The sequence below is a fragment of the Mustela nigripes genome, chromosome 5 (assembly GCF_022355385.1).
Source record: "Mustela nigripes isolate SB6536 chromosome 5, MUSNIG.SB6536, whole genome shotgun sequence".
NCBI classification, from domain to species: Eukaryota; Metazoa; Chordata; class Mammalia; order Carnivora; family Mustelidae; genus Mustela; species Mustela nigripes.
Window position 1 is genome coordinate 84,989,500 of NC_081561.1, and position 17,753 is coordinate 85,007,252.

At 41.3% G+C, this 17,753-nt stretch overlaps 1 protein-coding gene across 12 annotated transcripts in view; it reads right to left on the reverse strand.

Annotated features, from left to right (window-relative positions):
* Positions 1 to 13,662: 13,662 nt before the first annotated feature.
* Positions 13,663 to 17,753, reverse strand: part of MAP7 (microtubule associated protein 7) — a 167,451-nt gene continuing 163,360 nt past the window's right edge. For all 12 annotated transcript variants that reach the window (XM_059400796.1, XM_059400791.1, XM_059400789.1 and 9 more), the window contains 2 exons: positions 16,907 to 17,130; positions 13,663 to 15,194 (listed from right to left, as the gene is read on the reverse strand). In XM_059400796.1, the coding sequence (XP_059256779.1) occupies positions 15,184 to 15,194; positions 16,907 to 17,130 (235 nt within the window). In that variant the 3' untranslated portion in view covers positions 13,663 to 15,183. The remainder of the gene's footprint in view (positions 15,195 to 16,906; positions 17,131 to 17,753) is intronic.

Here is a 17,753-nt window from a genome sequence, read left to right on the forward strand (position 1 = left end):
AGGGCAGCTTATCCACAAATAGTGCTGGGGCAGTTGGTTATCTAGAAGCAAAAATGTTAAAATAGATGGCTAGCAAAAACAAATTCCCAGTGTAAGACTGTTATGGACTGAATGTGTGTGTCCCGCTCCAAAACCCTGTGTTAAAGCCCTTAATCCCCAATGTGATGGTGTTTAGAGGTGGGGTTTGGGGGAAGTAATTAGGTATAGATGAAGTCATGAAAGTAGGGTCCCCATGATGGGATTAGTGTGTCCAGAGCTCTTGCACTCTCTCTGCCACGTGAGAACACGGCAAAAAGATGGCCATTTGCAAGCCAGGAAGAGGGCTCCCACCAGAAGTCGAGTGCCAGCACCTTGAACTTGGACTTCCCAGCCCTTGGAATTGTAAGAAATCAATATTTGTTGTTTAAGCCACCCCAGTCTAGGTATCTTGTTACAACAGCCTGAGCTGACTAAGATGAAGAACTTCTTGAGAAAGATAAAGAAAACAAAGATTTTTAAAGTCAGTGTTGGATATCTTCATCAGTGTTGGACATCAGTGTTGGGGAAGTTTTCAAATAGGACACACAACAGAAAAACCATAAAAAAACAGATTTGTAACTCTTTTTTAATAATTTTTTATTTTTTTATAAACATATAATGTATTAGCCCCAGGAGTACAGGTGTGTGAATCGCCAGGTTTACACACTTCACAGCACTCACCATAGCACACACCGTCCCCAATGTCCATAACTCCACCACCCTCTCCCTCCCCCCTCCCCCCACCAACCCTCAGTTTGTTTTGTGAGATTAAGAGTCTCTTATGGTTTGTCTCCCTCCCGATCCCATCGATCCCATCTTGTTTCATTTATTCTTTTCCTACCCCCCAAGCCCCCCACCTTGCATCTCTACTTCCTCATATCAGGGAGATGATATGACAGTTGTCTTTCTCCAATTGACTTATTTTGCTCAGCGTAATACCCTCTAATTCCATCCACGTGGTCGCAAATAGCAAGATTTCATTTCTTTTGATGACTGCATAGTATTCCATTGTATATATATACCACATCTTCTTTATCTATTCATCTGTTTCCAGATATCTAGGTTCTTCCCATAGTTTGGCTATTGTGGACATTGCTGCTATGAACATTCGGGTGCACGTGCCCCTTTGGATCACTACATTCGTATCTTCAGGGTAAATATTCAGTAGTGCAATTGCTGGGTAGTAGGGTAGCTCTATTTTCAACTTTTTGAGGAACCTCCATGCTGTTTTCCAGAGTGGTTGCACCAGCTTGCATTCCCACAAATTGGTAACTCTTAATTGAAACTAAGAACTTTTATTCACCAAAAGAGACCATTAAGAGGGTGAAAATGCAAGTCTAAATTGAGAGAAGCCATTTGCACAAGTAACAAATTACATGCAGACTATATTAAGAACTCCTACTAATCAATAAGAAAAAGATGAAACCCAGAAGAAAAATGAACAAGAGACATGCATCTCTAAATGGCCAATAAAGATTGAAAAAGTGCTCAGTCTCATTAGTCATCCACGAAATGCAATGGGCTACCACTGGAATGGATAATGTTGGAAAGTCTAACAAGACCAGTTTGGAGTGGGAATGTGGAGTAACCCAAACTCTCATCACCGTTGGTTAGAGTGCCAACTGGTACATTTATCTCAGAAAACAACTTGGCATCAACTAAATTTGAACATTTGCATTCCTGTCACCAAGCCATGCCATTCCAGATATATAAAACGAGCAGCCCAAAACACATGTTCAGGTGTGTGTGTAATAGCAATATTTTTAAAAATCCAAACTAGAAGCAACACTAATATTCCTTGAGAGCAGAAACTATATTTACAGATTGTGGCATCTTCATGTGGCAGAATGTCAAAAGAAATAAAATGTGGAATCTTTAAAAATATAATGTTGATCAAAGGAAACCAGATATAAAAGAATACACACTGTATTATTCCATTTATATTTGCTGTGAAAAGACTGCAAAACCACAGTGTGTTTAGGTATACTTAGGTTCAAAGCAGAAAGAGAGCAAAACAAATGATTATATTCAAATAAGAATAGTAGTTTAGAGCAGGAAGGAATTCGTGTTTTGGAAAAGGCATGCAGAGGTTTTGGGGGGTTCTCTTAAGTTTTTCTCTGACCTGGGAGATATACATGGGTGTTAGATTTCAAATAATTTTTTTTGCTGTAATTAATATTTTACCTGTGTTTCTGCATGTGCATTTTATGTCACAATACAAAAATCCTAGTCAAGACCATCAGACATGTACACTTCGCTCACGCTAATGATCTTTGCAAAACACTCCCCCAAATTTAGACACCATATTTTCAGACTTGGCACAACAGCTTCGGTCTTCCACTTGTTGCCCTGATACAGTAATACTGGGGGCAATAATCACAGCAGCTAATATTTATGCCAGCCGATATTTACTGTTTGCTCTTCAAGTCTTACATCACTTAGACCTTATTCACCATCGGAGGCAGGTGCCCCTATCGTGCCCGTTTTGCGGATGAGAATACAGGAACAGAGAAGTTAGCAGACCGCTTATGAGGGACACAGTCAGAATCCAAATGCAAAGACCAGACCTCCAGATGCTGCACTGCTAATTACGACGATAGGATCAGCCCTTCTGTCGCCCCAACATCCTACGGGATGCTTATCCTTGCTAGTGTGATGCTAGGTGTGAAGATCTTTTAGCTTGACAACATGAAGGACAGAGATGGCTCTGAGGTCATGCTGCTGAGTGGCTTTGGCCCCATTTGGATCTGAGTTGCTGGTCCAGATGGAGTGATATCCACTAGTGACACTGAAAAGCAAGAGATCTTTTCCGGTCGTAATAATGTTCCATGACCGGCACCTGAACAAACCATTTAGAGTTTGTAAGCCTTACATTTAAGTCCTTAGTAAACAAAAGCTTGGCTTTTTCTTTTGAGGTGAAATGTACTGTATTCTTATCACTCCATAATGAGGCTCACTCTCTTTGTGGATTTTTAAAAATTGCTTTTTCATGAATTCTGCAGGTGTTTACAGTTGGGCTAGACGTCATGCCGTTCTCTGTCTTTGAAATAAGATTTAACGTTTGCATTCATTAAAAATGCTGTTTTTAGTTAGAAAGGCCTAACCAGACAGTCATTTATGTGACTGGCTATCTGGATTTCTGGTTACTATCTGACTTTATGAGAAGGTATTTAAGTGGAAGGGTAAATAGTAGGTCAATGGGACAATGCTGCAAACTTAAAATCGATAAATACTAACAATATGGTATAGAGAAGTTTAATAAAATTTGAGGCAGAAGAGGAAGATGAATGAGGAAAAGAAGGAGGAGCAAGGAGCATGGAGAGGAGGAGAAAAAAAGATGATCTGCTTGTAGGGATAAAGGAAGAATACAGATTTCTCATTTGAAATAAGCCTGAGAAAGCAGCATGTATTTCAAGGGACAAGCCCGCTCACAGAATTGCTGAGAAATACTGGCCTGGCCTTTGGTACTGTGGAATCCTATTAATGACTAGAATGAAACTGTGCTTATTTAAAAGTCTTATGAGTCCCCTGAGTGGCACAGACCTGGTCTTTGAAAACACGCATTTACATAGCACATAATTGCAAACCAGAGGTATTTACCTGATGTCATTGTGGAAGCTGTTTCATTCATTCAAATTTCATTCATTAAAGCTTGAATAACACATTTAGTCAATTCCTATTCTTTCTTTCTTATTCTGCCCTTTGTTACACATTTCCTGAGAAGATAAATCCCAGTGTAGATACTGCCAAGATGACAAGGGCGTAGGGTACTTAATTAAGACTATAGGTCGTGTTCAGAAAATGTTCAGTGTTGAAGGGAAGGTTAGAAAGGATTTCTTTGCTGGTTGCATTTTCTTTAATCCCATTTTCTGTGGCCTTGAATAGGTAATCCCTGGGCTTGGAGCAAGGCATAGAAGGAAGTATTGGCTATAGGGGAATGCGGGGCAGTGAACTGGTGAGTACTGTATTTTCCAGAATTGTTCTGTCAGCCTGCCATGAGGAGACTTTCAAGCTTGTGAGCCACAATGTTAAAATATCATTAAGTCATGGAACTTTCTAGTACAAGTTAGGTTCCTCCTCCTGAGAGAAGGGGTGTGAAGTTTCGCTTCACTCCTATTGTGTGTCAGGCACTTTACTATATTAGAAGTCTTTTCACTCTATTCCCTTTAAACATACCTGATTTTAGGGTTTAGAAGAAACATTTTCACTCCTTACTCACCATGTTTCTTATACTCTGAATGCCTAAGGTGAACAGTTGAGTGACATCATGGAGTGGTACAGAAACAATAATGTTTCAAAGGAGACACACCTAGGTTCCAGCCTTGCCTCTGGGTTTGCCAAATGTGAGACTTCGATATATTCCTTAATTTTTTTTCAAGATTTATTTTTATTTATTTGAGAGAGAGAGAGAGAGAGTGCATGCAAGTTGGGGGAGGGAGAGAGAAAATCCTCAAGCAGACTCCCTGCTGTGCATGGACACCTCCCCCCATCCCCCACCAAGACTGTGACCCAAACTGAAATCAAGAGCTGGACCCTTAACTGACTGAGCCACCCAGGTGCCCCAATAGGTTCTTCCATTTTGCAGAGTCCGGCTTCTGCGCCTGTGAGACGGTAAATGGCTCTGCTGTTGCTCATCTTGCAGGAGTGGTGTGAGGATCCAGGGAGAACGGCAAATGCACAGCTCACGAGTCTGGCTTATGGTCACAGCATTTAACATGTAGAAGCTGTGAGTATTTTTCGTTTTTCTGTTTAATATATTTATATAGGATGTGAGGACTAACCTTTGATTCTTACTTTCTTTCCAGTGTTAAGGTAATTTATCTCATTAGCAAGGCAAAGGAGGGAAGGTAGGAACTTCAACCAAAGGTTCCTTCCAGTCTTCTTTGGCGGCATGTAGGTGGCTCAGTCGGTTGGGCAGCCAACTCTTGATTTCGGTTCAGGTCATGATCTCAGGGTTGTGAGTTTGAGTCCTGGCTTGGGCTCAGTGCTCAGTGCTGAGTGTGGAGCCTGCTTGAGGTTCTTTTTCTCTCTCCTTCCCTCTGCTCCATGCCCACCACTGCCCACCCTTGCTCCTGCGGGTGCATGCGCATGTGCCTGCTCTCTGTCTGTCTCAAAAAAAGTCTTCTTTGTTGACCCGGAAGGACGAGTGGGGGGGAAAAAAAAGAAGAAAAGAAAAGGAAAGAGAGGAACCGACAAACAAAATGAAGACAAACATGAGTTCTCCTTAAGTTTTTCTTCTTTTTCTCTTTTTCAAGATAATTCCATATAACTTTTATTTAACATTTTCATTAGGTTTTGCCTTTGAATACTAACGTTCTTAGCTGTTTTCTCACTCAATAATTTTCCGTACGTTGAATATTAATCCTTTGAAGGACAACGATTTTTTTTTTAAAGTGAAGTGAATGTTTATTAAGTGAGGGTGAGAACACAAAGGAAATAAAATGCTCTCTAGAGTGAGAGGGGTCCCAAATGGGTTGCCACGGAGGGCTTTTATGGTCTGTGTTTTATAAGAAACTGGCCAGGGAACTTGGTAGATTTCTACAATTTATTTTTTGACCTAAATTTCTCCCCCCACCCCAACACCTGTCTTAAGAAACAAGGGAAAAACTAGTGCCAAGACGGTCAAACGAGGAGCCCCATTTGAAAGAAAACATAAGACAGCATTTGGCGGCATCTTCAATCACAACATTTTATCTGAAGGTAATTTTTGTTTTCAAGAATCCCTGTTGATGGGGGGAATGGGATATATCTCAGTGCTAAAATGGCAGGATAAGTGTTTTAATTAAGCAAGCGCCCAGACTGGGCGTGGGATGTCTAATTAGATCCCCTGGGTATCAGTGATGTCTACCATTCGAGGGATGGTTCCCAGCCCTGAGAGATAAGCTTTGCTGGGACCAGTGGTGCCTGCTGCTCGCCCACAAACCATTGGTCATCATAGACGTTTCTTTTTCTTCCTGAGAATGTTTGCCAACGGAGTATTTTACTGAGTCTGCATCTCCTTACAAAATCCATCCCGCCCTGAGTTCCTAGTGAAAAACGAGAAAGGGTGAGAGAATGGGAAGGAAGTGGAGTGAGTCTGCAGGCAGGACTGGCTTCTCTTCGGTCCCTCCAAGCCCCCTTGGTCATATGCCCTGAGCACGTGGGATTCCAGATCAATCGAGGGGTTGTGTCTCCATGGGAACAGCTTGAAGAGAACAAAATGGGGAATAAAGTTCATATTTATCGCTCAGAGCCGTTGATTGTATGTGCTGGCTTTATTCATTAAGTTATCTCAGGGCTGCAGTGAGTACCGGAGTTTGTGTCCCACGGCTACTTTAGTTCCCAAATCCTTTCTCTCCTTTCCCTTCCCAACCCATCCCTAAGGTGTCAACACAAATAGTAGAGTTATTAGCTGTAGAGTTTATTTGTACAACCCTCCCTGGGCTGTGTTGGGTGGATGGAACACTGGCTTCAGAGCCAAGGGGACAAGGATTCAAATCCTGGCCCTGGCACCGACCTCAATTTCTTCATCTCTAAAATGGGAATAATGGTACTTCTACCAGCTGTTGGGGTGATTGAAAATGAGGCAGCCCTTCACGAACCGTCACTGTTATTTATATTATGGCTGCCCTTCTGCTCACATAAATGGTTCTTGTCACATTCTGATTAACAGAGAAAGTAGGGATAAGGAACAGAAGGAAAAAGTACACTCTGCAGTGGAGCTCGATGTTATCAGCAGAGCCTGTATCTTGAATCAGAAGAAAATGTTTTATAACAAAACATCTGGATTCTTCGTGCCTAAGAAGCATAAGTAAATGGTCCTGTTTTCCAGGGATTACTGCCTCCATGTTCGGTTTAAAAACATCTTATGTTGCCTGTGTTTCTCTATTTTACTGTTCTATCCAGGCTGTCAGACGGGTCGATTTCATCAGCCAACCCCCCCCCCCCCCCCCCGCCACTGCACCCTCCGCACCCCACCCCCCAGCCAAAGACACAGAAAAGACACACACTCACATACAAAAGCCTCTGCCAGCAAAGCCTATTTGTTTTGTCATGGCAACACTTGTCACCTCCAGCTGGAGAGTGATGATGTCATTCTGGAGAGAGGACTGGGGAGCAGGCTGGGACCCCGCCTGAGCTGCAGGATTAGAGAATTAGGTTTCGGAGTCAACAGATCATGACATGGAGAGAAGCCATCGGCACAAGGCGCTTGGGCTTTATGTAAACAAACATACGCCCTCTTTGACAAGGAAAGAATTGAGTTTTGAAAATTTGATATTAGGAGCAAAATCCCTGTGTCTGTGATTTTAAGAGAGAGTGCACGAAGCTCCTTCAGTTCACCAGCAGACCTGTATGGGTGTTTCGTGAGACTCTAAGTGGCTTTAAGTCTTGGGGATTGAACAGAACATGGTCTGGTCAGAGATCTGCTGGCTAGATGGGGATGAAGTGGGGGCGGCCTCATGGACAGATGGCTCAGGAGAGGCCCTGACAGCCAGAATCAGGAGGGAGGGCTCTAGCAACTGATGAGAGAATCCGTGTCCTGAGCACCTTGGAATAGCAAAAGGGGATGATGGCAGGACATACACCAGTACAGCAGGCACACACGGGATGATGTGTGGTCCCTGCATGTAAATCAAGGATGCCGGGCACCTGGGAGGCTCAGCTGGTTAAGCATGTGCCTTTGGCTCAGATCATGGTCCCAGGGTCTGGGGATCAAACCCCACATTGGGCTCCCAGCTCTGCAGGAAGCCTGCTTCTCCCTCTCGAACTCTTTCTGCTTGTGATCCCTCTCTTGCTGTGTCTCTCTCCATCAAAAAAAAAAAAAAGAAAAAAAAAAGAAAAAAGGGTGTCCCTGAAGTCAGCGGTTCCAGGGACAGCTTCCTGATTTCTCATGTCTCTGATGTGGGAAAGGCAGCATCTCTCCCAGTGGGTGATATCTGCTGTGACCTGGGAGTCATTCCTGGAGGTCCAGTCTGCAGCATGCTCTTCCAGTCCTTCCATCAATTTAAAAAGTATGTAAATCCCCCTCAGCTGAAAATACTGCAGTGCTTCCAGTATACTATTGAGTAAAATCAGTCCTTACTACTTTAGTGTCTGGCTTTATCTTTGACATACTTTCTTGCAGACACCTCTGGATGGAGTGGCCTCTTTGTCTCAGGGTGACTTTTGTAGTTTCTGTAAGGGTTGGGATTTTGAGTCCCATTATTGTTGAGAACTTGCACCAAATATCCAAGCGTCCAGTTGTCACCTGGCAGATGGTGTCACCACAGAGCAGAAGCCACCAAAGTGCAGAGATCCACAGGCAGCAGCAACATAGACAGCAGGAACATTCAGGACAGCCCCTTACTGGACAGCTGGCTTCCTTCTATAGTTGGGGCTGAGTCTAGAACAAGTAGCTTGGCTATGTGAAATGGGCTTTCTAGGTTGAGTGAAGCGCAAACGTAGCTGGGTGTGCTTCTAGCCTAGAAGAGAGATCTGAAGGAAATATGAACTTTTTCTGGACTGATTCAAACGGTAAGAGGGTGATATCATTCATGAGTTGTAGGAAACCTAGAAGTTACATAGCGACCATGAGGCCTTTTAGGGTAGAATACCATTTCATCTCTAGTGTATTTCTAGTTTTTAAACTATGCTAGGTTTCCATTTCATTCTTTCTGTTGAAAATATGGCCAATAGATTATTTTCCTACCAGTAAAGGTTTTGGCCTCGTATTTCCTCTATCTCCATTCCTAATATATCACCTTAATATTCAATAGAAGACTTACATTTGGAGTACTTCATGTATAAGACAGACAACTGGTGGGTTGTTGTGTTTATAATAGTGCCCAAATTATTGTTCTAAAAAATTTGTTGGCTAAAAAAATATGATTTTGAAATGATCTGCCATGCTCTTTTGTAACTAAAATTTCTTTATAAAAATAAAATAAGCATTTTGATATAAAAATTGCAATTGTAGAGGCCAACTGAACGCATTTCATGAGCCTTATGTGCACGTTTATGTAACATCTCGATAGCTTTCACGTTTCTGTGAAAGCACACACTTACTGGATTATCTTTCATATTTCCTTCCCACTTCCACTTGGTTTCCTATAAAAGTCTCTGAAAGAAAATCCCTCTCTGACGAGCAATTTGTGTAAGTAGTAGCAGTAATTTAATTTTTAAAAGTACTTGATAATATTGAGTTTAGCACATTGTTAAAAAAAATAATAAAACATAAAAAATAAAAAAGCTATTAGATTTTTTAAAAGATTCTTTCAGCAAATGCTACCCATTCAGTACTTCCGACTCCTCCGGAACTTGGTCGTCATAGCACAGATCGTGCTGTGAGGGTGAGGAGAGGGTTCGAGGGCTGTGGAGGACAGTAGGGAGTTCGAAACATGTTGAGACCTCACTGAAAAGAATCTGGGACATAAGTGAGAAGGTGAGGAATCAGAATCCAACAGCTGGGAACCACCTGTCTGAACATAAACTGTTGGGACAATGATGGAGTGTTTGGGTGATCACGGATGATCACAGGCCAGGATCCACCCAAAAACTGAAGCACATTTACTGCTCATTTACATATGGTTAGAACTGAATTATGCCTAACCCTAACCCTAATATGTTTCACTGACTGGTGTGACAAAGTTATGTTTATGCATTTATTTATGAACGAAACTGGTTTTTGTTGTTGTTGTTTTTTTTTTTTTAATTTTCTGGGAAATAAAATGCTGTTTTATAACCTCATGCTAATAGACCTCAGCATAATCTTGGTTTTGGTTTCCTGGAAAGCACACCCTATGGCACGGATGGAGCAGTAGTTGTTTATCTGGTTGGCAAAGGGAACTCCTCCAAGGAAATGGAGGAAGGAGACAAGGAAGGACAGACAACCAAAAAATGGAGTGTTATCAAGAGAGCTACCATGGTAACAGCCTAATCCAGTGAGGAAAAGGTACATACCTTTTCCCAGAGTTTCCTCAAATGTGTGCCCTGACGGCATGAGCCACTGAGAGTGGCCTTCAGAGTGGTTTTATTTTTACTCTTCTTACCCTAGCAAAATTGATGACGCTAGTCACCGATGTTAGTTCCCCTCTTACCTTTCCTAACACTCTCCCAATTAAATCCAAACATCTGAAAGCCTGGGACACTGACCTTCCAGCTGGAGAGCCTGTCAGTTGGCAACATCAGTCACAGCACAGGGCAGGAGAAGCTCTGTGTGAAGAGGCAAATTCCTGCCACCTCCCCACACCCCCCTCCGACCAGAGAAGGAAGGATGATTCCAGAACAATCAATAGAACACACTAAGATTCATGACCTTCAAATCTGACATGGGCCTCCAAATTCTTACCTTCCTAATCCATCTTCTTCTCTGACATCTTTTGGTTGAGCAGCTCTACTTGGGGAGGAAAAGGAGTCATTAGCTAAGGTCTGAAGATGACTTGCTTTGCTCTCCAGTTCCCCACACAGCTCTGCAAACTTCCCGCTGCTCCAGTTCCTGCAAGCACCTCCCGAAGGTTGTCCACTGTTGACAGCTTCCAGAGGAACATTTAATCAACCCCGGCTTTGCAGCCAACAAGACCAGTCTAATTGTGTCCGAGGATGTCAAGGAGTGCCTCCATGCGTATAAGACTATGAAGTAATAATATAATTCTTGTTGAAAATAAACCATTGTGGGAGGAGTGGAGAAAGGGGAAATTATGAAATTAAATAGTAATTTTTAACAACTCAAAAATGATCAGAAACTCCAAAGTTGTTATACTGTTCTAGACAAATGAATCCTTATCTGTTTAGCTTGTGTGGTATATACTTAGAACAGGCAACTTATTTTAAATATATATATATAGTGGCCCTCAAGGCTACTGTTGGAAAGAGTGAAGTTTCCTACCTTCTAGGACAGGGTCCTGCCTACCACAGGGATCTCAGACTAAAGACTAAAAAAATCACTTAACATCTATTGGATAATTACTCAGTGTCAGAAACCTACATCTACTCTCAATCCAATCTTGATAACTACTAAGACAACCCAATGAGATGGGCATTGTCTCCCACATCCGGATGAAGAAATCTAGACCCGGAGCACATGGAGAACTTACCAAGCCTCATGAAGCCCATCAGTGCAGACCTGGAAATCAGATGTATTGTAACACTAGGTGCTGGCTCTTCCCCATTGTCCCATCTCCTAACCTTCTCCTTTAGGTCTTCTATAAGGTGTTAAAGAGCCAATAATTCAAAGGTGGTTGTCAGTACTACTTTTTTCATGTATATTTTTAAACAGGAATCAAAATGTTTTTCTCTTTTGAATGTCACCAATCTTGGCACTAACTACTAAAAGTAATTTTGACTTCTAGAATTGTACTCAAACAACATAAAAATCCAAGTGATAGTCAACAAGGAAAAAGTTACTAATGAATTGTTTTATTTGTAACAATTGGAAATTGTATCTTCAATTCACATGCTGGTCCTTTCCTCTGTCTTCTTGCAAAGTCTTTGGAGCTTCTTCCCCAAACTAAAGAGGTGCTGAAGGATGTGAAAAAGTGACAATCTTGGGTACTTCTGAGCGGGTTTAGGTGTCTGCTGAGTAAAAAAAAGGGGTAGGCGGGGAATTGAAATTCCTTTGAAGGGCATCTTTAAAAATGTTTTAGTTGTGGACACCTGGGTGGCTCAGTTGGTTAGGCCACTGCCTTCGACCCTGATCCCAGGGTCCTGGGATCGAGTTCCACATCAGGCTCCTTGCTCAGTAGGGAGCCTGCTTCTCTCTCTGCCTTACCTGCCACTCTGCCTGCTTGTGCTGTCTCTGTCTCTCTCTCCGACAAATAAATAAAACCCTTTAAAAAAAAATGTTTTAGTTGCTTTTTGCAACTTGATCCAATAGCCGTTCCATCATGTCTTTTCATGTTCTACGCACCATCTGATGTAGGCCGATAGTGAAATAATTTCCAACCATCTAGAAAATGCAAAAGGCATCTGGGTGGCTCAGCCCACGAAGTGGCGTACTTTGGCTCAGGTCATGATCTCAGGGGCCTAAAATCCTGCCCCGTGTCTGACTCAGAGCTTAGCAGGGAGTCTGCTTGTCCTTCTGCCCCTCCCCCCAGCTTGTATGCACTCTTGCTCTCAAATAAATAAAACCTTTCCAAAAATGCCAAAGATGGGAGAATTTATTGGTGCCTATTATATTTTAACATGCAATAATTTACTACAAAATGCTTTAGTATCAACTTTGTGATGTCCGTGTCACTTTAGTCTTACCCTGATGGCTAGGTCAGATAGCATTTGAAGGACTCCAACCTGGTGGCTGGGCGCTATTGTCATCTAGATCTATACCAGTGTTAGTCAGCATAAGGGAGGTTAGTAATTTTTCATTAGCAAATGGAACTTGAAAGGTAAGTGGTTGCCTAGAAAGATATTGAGGCAAAACACACAAAACGAGGTGTAAGAATATGGCAGACCATGCAAGTTCAAGACTTTTGATTAGTGCTTCAGACCTAGAGCTCTTTGCTCTTGTGCCATCTTTCCCCCGACCCCACACATTTAAGACTGCATTGGCTGTTTCAGTTAGGTTACTTCTGCCTTCAGAATATCACTGCTTTGGGGGTGCCTAGGTGGCTTAGCCATTAAGCATCTGCCTTCGGCTCAGGTCATGATCCCAGGGTCCTGGGATCGAGCCCCACATCGGGCTCCCTGTTCGGTGGGAAGCCTGCTTCTCTCTCTCCCACTCCCCCTGCTTGTGTTCCCTCTCTCACTATCAAACAAATAAAATCTTAAAAAAAAGAAAAGAGTATCACTGCTTTGGTATTACTATGAAATTTTTGATTGAGGCGTTTGTGGGATTACGCACAGAGAAGGAACTTATCCAAGTTTGGCAAAGGCACTGCTTGATAATAAACGTTTGTTCACGTGCGAGAACTCTGTTTTACATTTGCTTTTATGGTAATGTTCCACCAGGGAATGAGGTTAGGCAAGAGGAGACATATGGCCTTACCCCTTCCAGGAGAGGTGGGCCACTCTCTACCAAAGGAACTTGTGATTGGTGACTACTTTGGCTTAGACAGTCTACAATGGTGTGAAAAAGAAACTAAAAGTCATCCACCCTCATTTCATGCTGAGGATCATATCTGATCCCTGAGCACTGCCCTTGATATAGTACCTACTAAAGATTTCTTTATGACTAGCGGGTATCGACATTTAAGGGCTGGAGAAAAAGCAATCAAGACATTGTAAAGGTCCAGGTCATCCTCTGGTACTGTTGTTTTTAAAATATAGTTGATTTTACAGGCACCTGTGTGACTCAGTTGGTTAAGCATCTGTCTTTGGCTCAGGTCATGATCCCAGGGTCCTGGGGATCCTGCTTCTCCCTCTCCTTCTGCCCCTCTTCCTGCTCATGTTCTCTCTTGCTCTCTCTCAAATAAATAAAATCTTTAAAAAATAGTTAATTTTATGTCACTTTTAACTAAAACTTGATTACTTAGAAGGCTTTGTTTGTTAATGATGGCTCAAATTTAAAAATATAAACAAAACCAGGAAAATCTAGCCAAAATAGAACTATTGTTCTAAATTTTAAATAAACCTTTCTATATTCCCATTCAAAGGAAGCTGGGGAAATGGCACTGTGATTGAATGAAGGGCAATTTGAAAACTCAAGACTCAATCCTAGTAAAGTTGTAACATATGAGAAACCTAAAAGTAAAACTATGTCAAAACCATTTTATTTGGTGTTTCGTGCTAGGTCAACTTAAACAAATAAAACAACTTTGTTGAACAGATTTTTTTTTTTAATATGACTACACGTACATGGACAACTGAGAATAGGGAAACCCCCCAAATTAATATTTTCACAAATTACAGCTGTTACTATAGTCTGGATTTTAATAAATGAATAGTTTCTCATTCAATATAGATTACCCAATCCCTCTTTTAATAAAGCCAACATATTACACTGCTAGACATTTACCTTTCCAAACACTCCACACACACACACACACACACACAGCATTCCTTCCGAGTCCCCTCTCCTTCAACATTTAGTTAGTAGTAGCTTCTAAAATGGTAAAATAAAACTGAATTATGCTAGTAGATGAAAGTGCAAGCTTGCACGGCTAAGCTCAGCAGCAAAAGTGAAGAGTGAAAAGTCAGAGCTGATGGGAGCCACACAGGGGGAGGACGTTTGGGAAGGTGACCTGCACAGTGCTCCGTGTGCCAAACAGTCAACATCTCATCAGGTTTTCTTTGCTCTTAAACGAGCAAAACCAAATTCTTTTTTTATTTAAAGAAATAGTAAATCTTTACTCCCCTTCCAACCACCCCCCCACCCCCACATAATTTGTGATCAGGTAAGGCAAAGGTAAGTCCCACCATCACTGGGGACAGCAGCAATGTACAGACATCAGAAATAGCCCTGAATCATCACGAACATTCTCTCATGGTAACATAAGGAATGCATCTAATAAATCAAAGTTTGCAATGTTGTCACGTTGTTCTAATTTATTTGATTAGTTTATCTGGAAAAACTTTATAAATACATTATTTAAGAGGACAGTCTATATTCTTGCTCTGAAAAAATAATGTTTCTTTTTCACATTTTAAAACTGTTTAGTATGCTTTTGCAAAAAGAGATGCAAGAATGTGACAGCTGGGTTTGCAGAATGTCCATGTACAAATTGCATTTACAAGAACCTGGTAACCTGCCTATAGTTTGCTTCTACAAATAGAACTCTCTGCAGTAATATTTAAACAGGCTTAATTTAAACACCTCTCCTGTTCACTCTACTTGTAGAGCAAAGAGGTACTTACTTTTCAAGTATTATATTGTAAAAGGTAAATTTTTTGTGCCAATTTTATGTTAGCTTTTAAAGACCAAAATATTTATGTGAAAAATCATGCCTGTTCAGCCCAATTTTTTTTTAATAGCCAAATGCTCTCATCTTTTAGAGAATGCAGAAAAATATTGATTTGCTAAGAAGGAGCACACTGGAATAAGCCGTTTTAAAGTACTGAAGAATAAGGAACATTTTTTTCCTCTATTGGCGAAAATTATTAGAAAAGCCATCCAGTCTGTTGTCTTTAGCTGGTTTAATAAAGTCTTTTCAAAATGATGGTCAAGAAATCTTTAGAAAACTGGAGGAGAGGGTTGCTCCTTTATAGCATGGAAGGAATTCCATTAATTGTAGAAATTCTTTTTAAATTTCTGCTTTGGTTCTTCTGAAGAGATGCTCATATAACTTCTATATTAGGAGACACAAAAAAGAACAGATTACCATTTATCTAAAATTTTATGTCAAGAATACTATGGTAATATCTTACATTTCTAAAACTTTACCATGCTTTTTTATACATTGTCTTATATAAGAACTCATCAGAATCTTATATAAGATCTCATCACAATCTTGTATTTTAGTGAATTCTACCACTAAAACACAGGCAGGAAAATACGTGTTCTTTTCTTTACCTTCAGCTTAGGCTGTATCATTCACTTTTCTAAAGGACATACATCACTTGTACTCTCCTTTGATGTTAGAGACTCATGTTCATTGGTCTTTTACCCTCAGCACCTGATGCTTCAGGCTCCAAACATATGGCTAAATCAACGTTTATTGAAAAACAATCATGATCCCAAAAGAACCCTTACAGCACTGAAAATCACGACACTTGATTCTGTTCCTACAGAAGTTACAGAAGTGCAGAAACAGTGAGAATGGGATGACAGATAAATCAAAAGGTGAGGTAAGGCCTAGTATGTGACGCCAAAGGTGATGTGGGTGTTGCTCTCCTCTCTGTAAATCTGCGACATGACAAGGAGGGGGTGTTTCCACTAACATACATGCCAGCAGATTATCCCTGGAGTCTTAACAATGAGGATGGCAGACCTGGGCTGGGATGTATAACTTCCTTTTACAATCTAGAGAAGGGGATCATAAAGTGACGTTAGACTCCCAAGGTCAGTCTATTAGAGAAGGAAAAAAGGACAGGTGCTTCTTTGGACAGGTGCTCCAACACTGGTTTTTCCAGCCAGTTAAAGTGGGAAAGAGGACTTATAAGTTCACAGATGGAAATCTGAAACACAAAACAACTTGACCACTGATAGTTCTACACTGACTCCATTAAACATGCTAAATTTGGCCAGCTCTGTCCTTAATACTATAAAGGGATGCTGCTTGATACATGAAAGTGATCTGCTGAGAAGAGAAACTTGACAGAACTCAAAGAGGTTTGAGAAGAGCCAGAGCTGACATGATTCCACTTGTGTCAGACACTGATGAGATCGTGCTGTTGAGCTGCTAGTGACCCTTGAGTTGGTAACTTTCGATGTGCTCCTTATTTCTCTGGGTCGCACAAAGCCATTGTTCTTTTTGCACAAAGACTTCTGGTCAAGGATGAGTCCCAGAGATGGTATGAGAGTCACTGGTTGTTTCAACAACAGCAAGAGTCACTCCACGGAGGACAGACCACCACTGGGTTCATATGCTCGTAGTTCTGAATATGGGTCCCATGATCTAATTCCAACTTATTACGTTTAAAAAGGACAATGGCGTATCATCTAAGCTGCTAAACCAGGACAGGAGAAAAACGGGAGAATGTAAAGGCAGTCTTCATACATCTGAAGAGCTGGAAAGATGGAACAAACACCAGGGGGCAGAACTGGGCCCGAGGTCCCTGCATTATGGTGAGGCATTAAGTGCTTGTCTTTATAGGAAGTCTGTTCTGACAGTGAGTGTTTCTGAGCAGGGAGGACTGCTCTGTGAGGAGAACGTGATGGACACCCAGCGGGTGATGCCGACTGGAAAAATTCAAATTCTATGCTCCTTACACAATCTTTTCCATGTGGTTCCCTAGAAGAACAAAGCTGCCCTAATCACACTAAACAAACAAGGTTTGTTCCCTCAGGTGGTGTCACATATTTGTGAAGGCTACTGAAGGGAGCTCGAGGCAAGCTTACCTGCTGTCTGTTGTGTTTGAACACCGTCTACCTGAGGCAGGGGCCCAAGTGTCCCTTCATCATCAAAGGCCAGAATTGGATTCAAAGGAATTTCTGGGCTCTCACTGTTGGTGACATCTAATCTGGATGGTTTAGATCCAATGGGTAAGTTTATAATTTCCTCAAAATTTTCATTCTGAACAGATACTCCATTTTCACTTGGCTGTTTTTCCAAATTGGGAGTACTAGGGAAATTGAAAAGTCAAAAATGAAAGGAGTTAGCATTAAAGCTGGAAAAAAACATTTTTAAAACAACTGGAAACTGTTTTGTAATAAATCATTTTAGAATTTTAGAATCAAATGTTAACACTGATGGACCACATCACTCACAAAAATGGTGAATTTTGACATTTGCAATTTTACTCTCTTATTTTTAAAAATCTGTTTTTGTTGTAAAAAATTTACAAGATGGAACCATTTATCAGTTAGAATAGATCATCATCAACACACACATAACAATTTGTACCACAGGCATTTTCACACACCTTTTGTTTGATAACCAGTAGCCCATATCAGGTCCTTTACTTCAAAGATGAGGGATTGAAATTCAGGGGAATGGGGGATAATCTGTAGAGTCATAGAGTGACTGAGACATAGTTCAAACTGAACGTATGATCTTCCGAGCTCTGGTCCTGTGTTCTGCTCATTATGCCATTTTGTACATACCTGGCTATTCAGATGCTAGCCCTTCCTGGGTTCTTCTGGCTTCTTAAATTACGTGCAAATTTTTTACAGGTATGTTGTTTAAGACCAATTTTATCTTTACCGCTTAAATCTGCCTCTGACCCCACCTTACTTCTTCATTAAT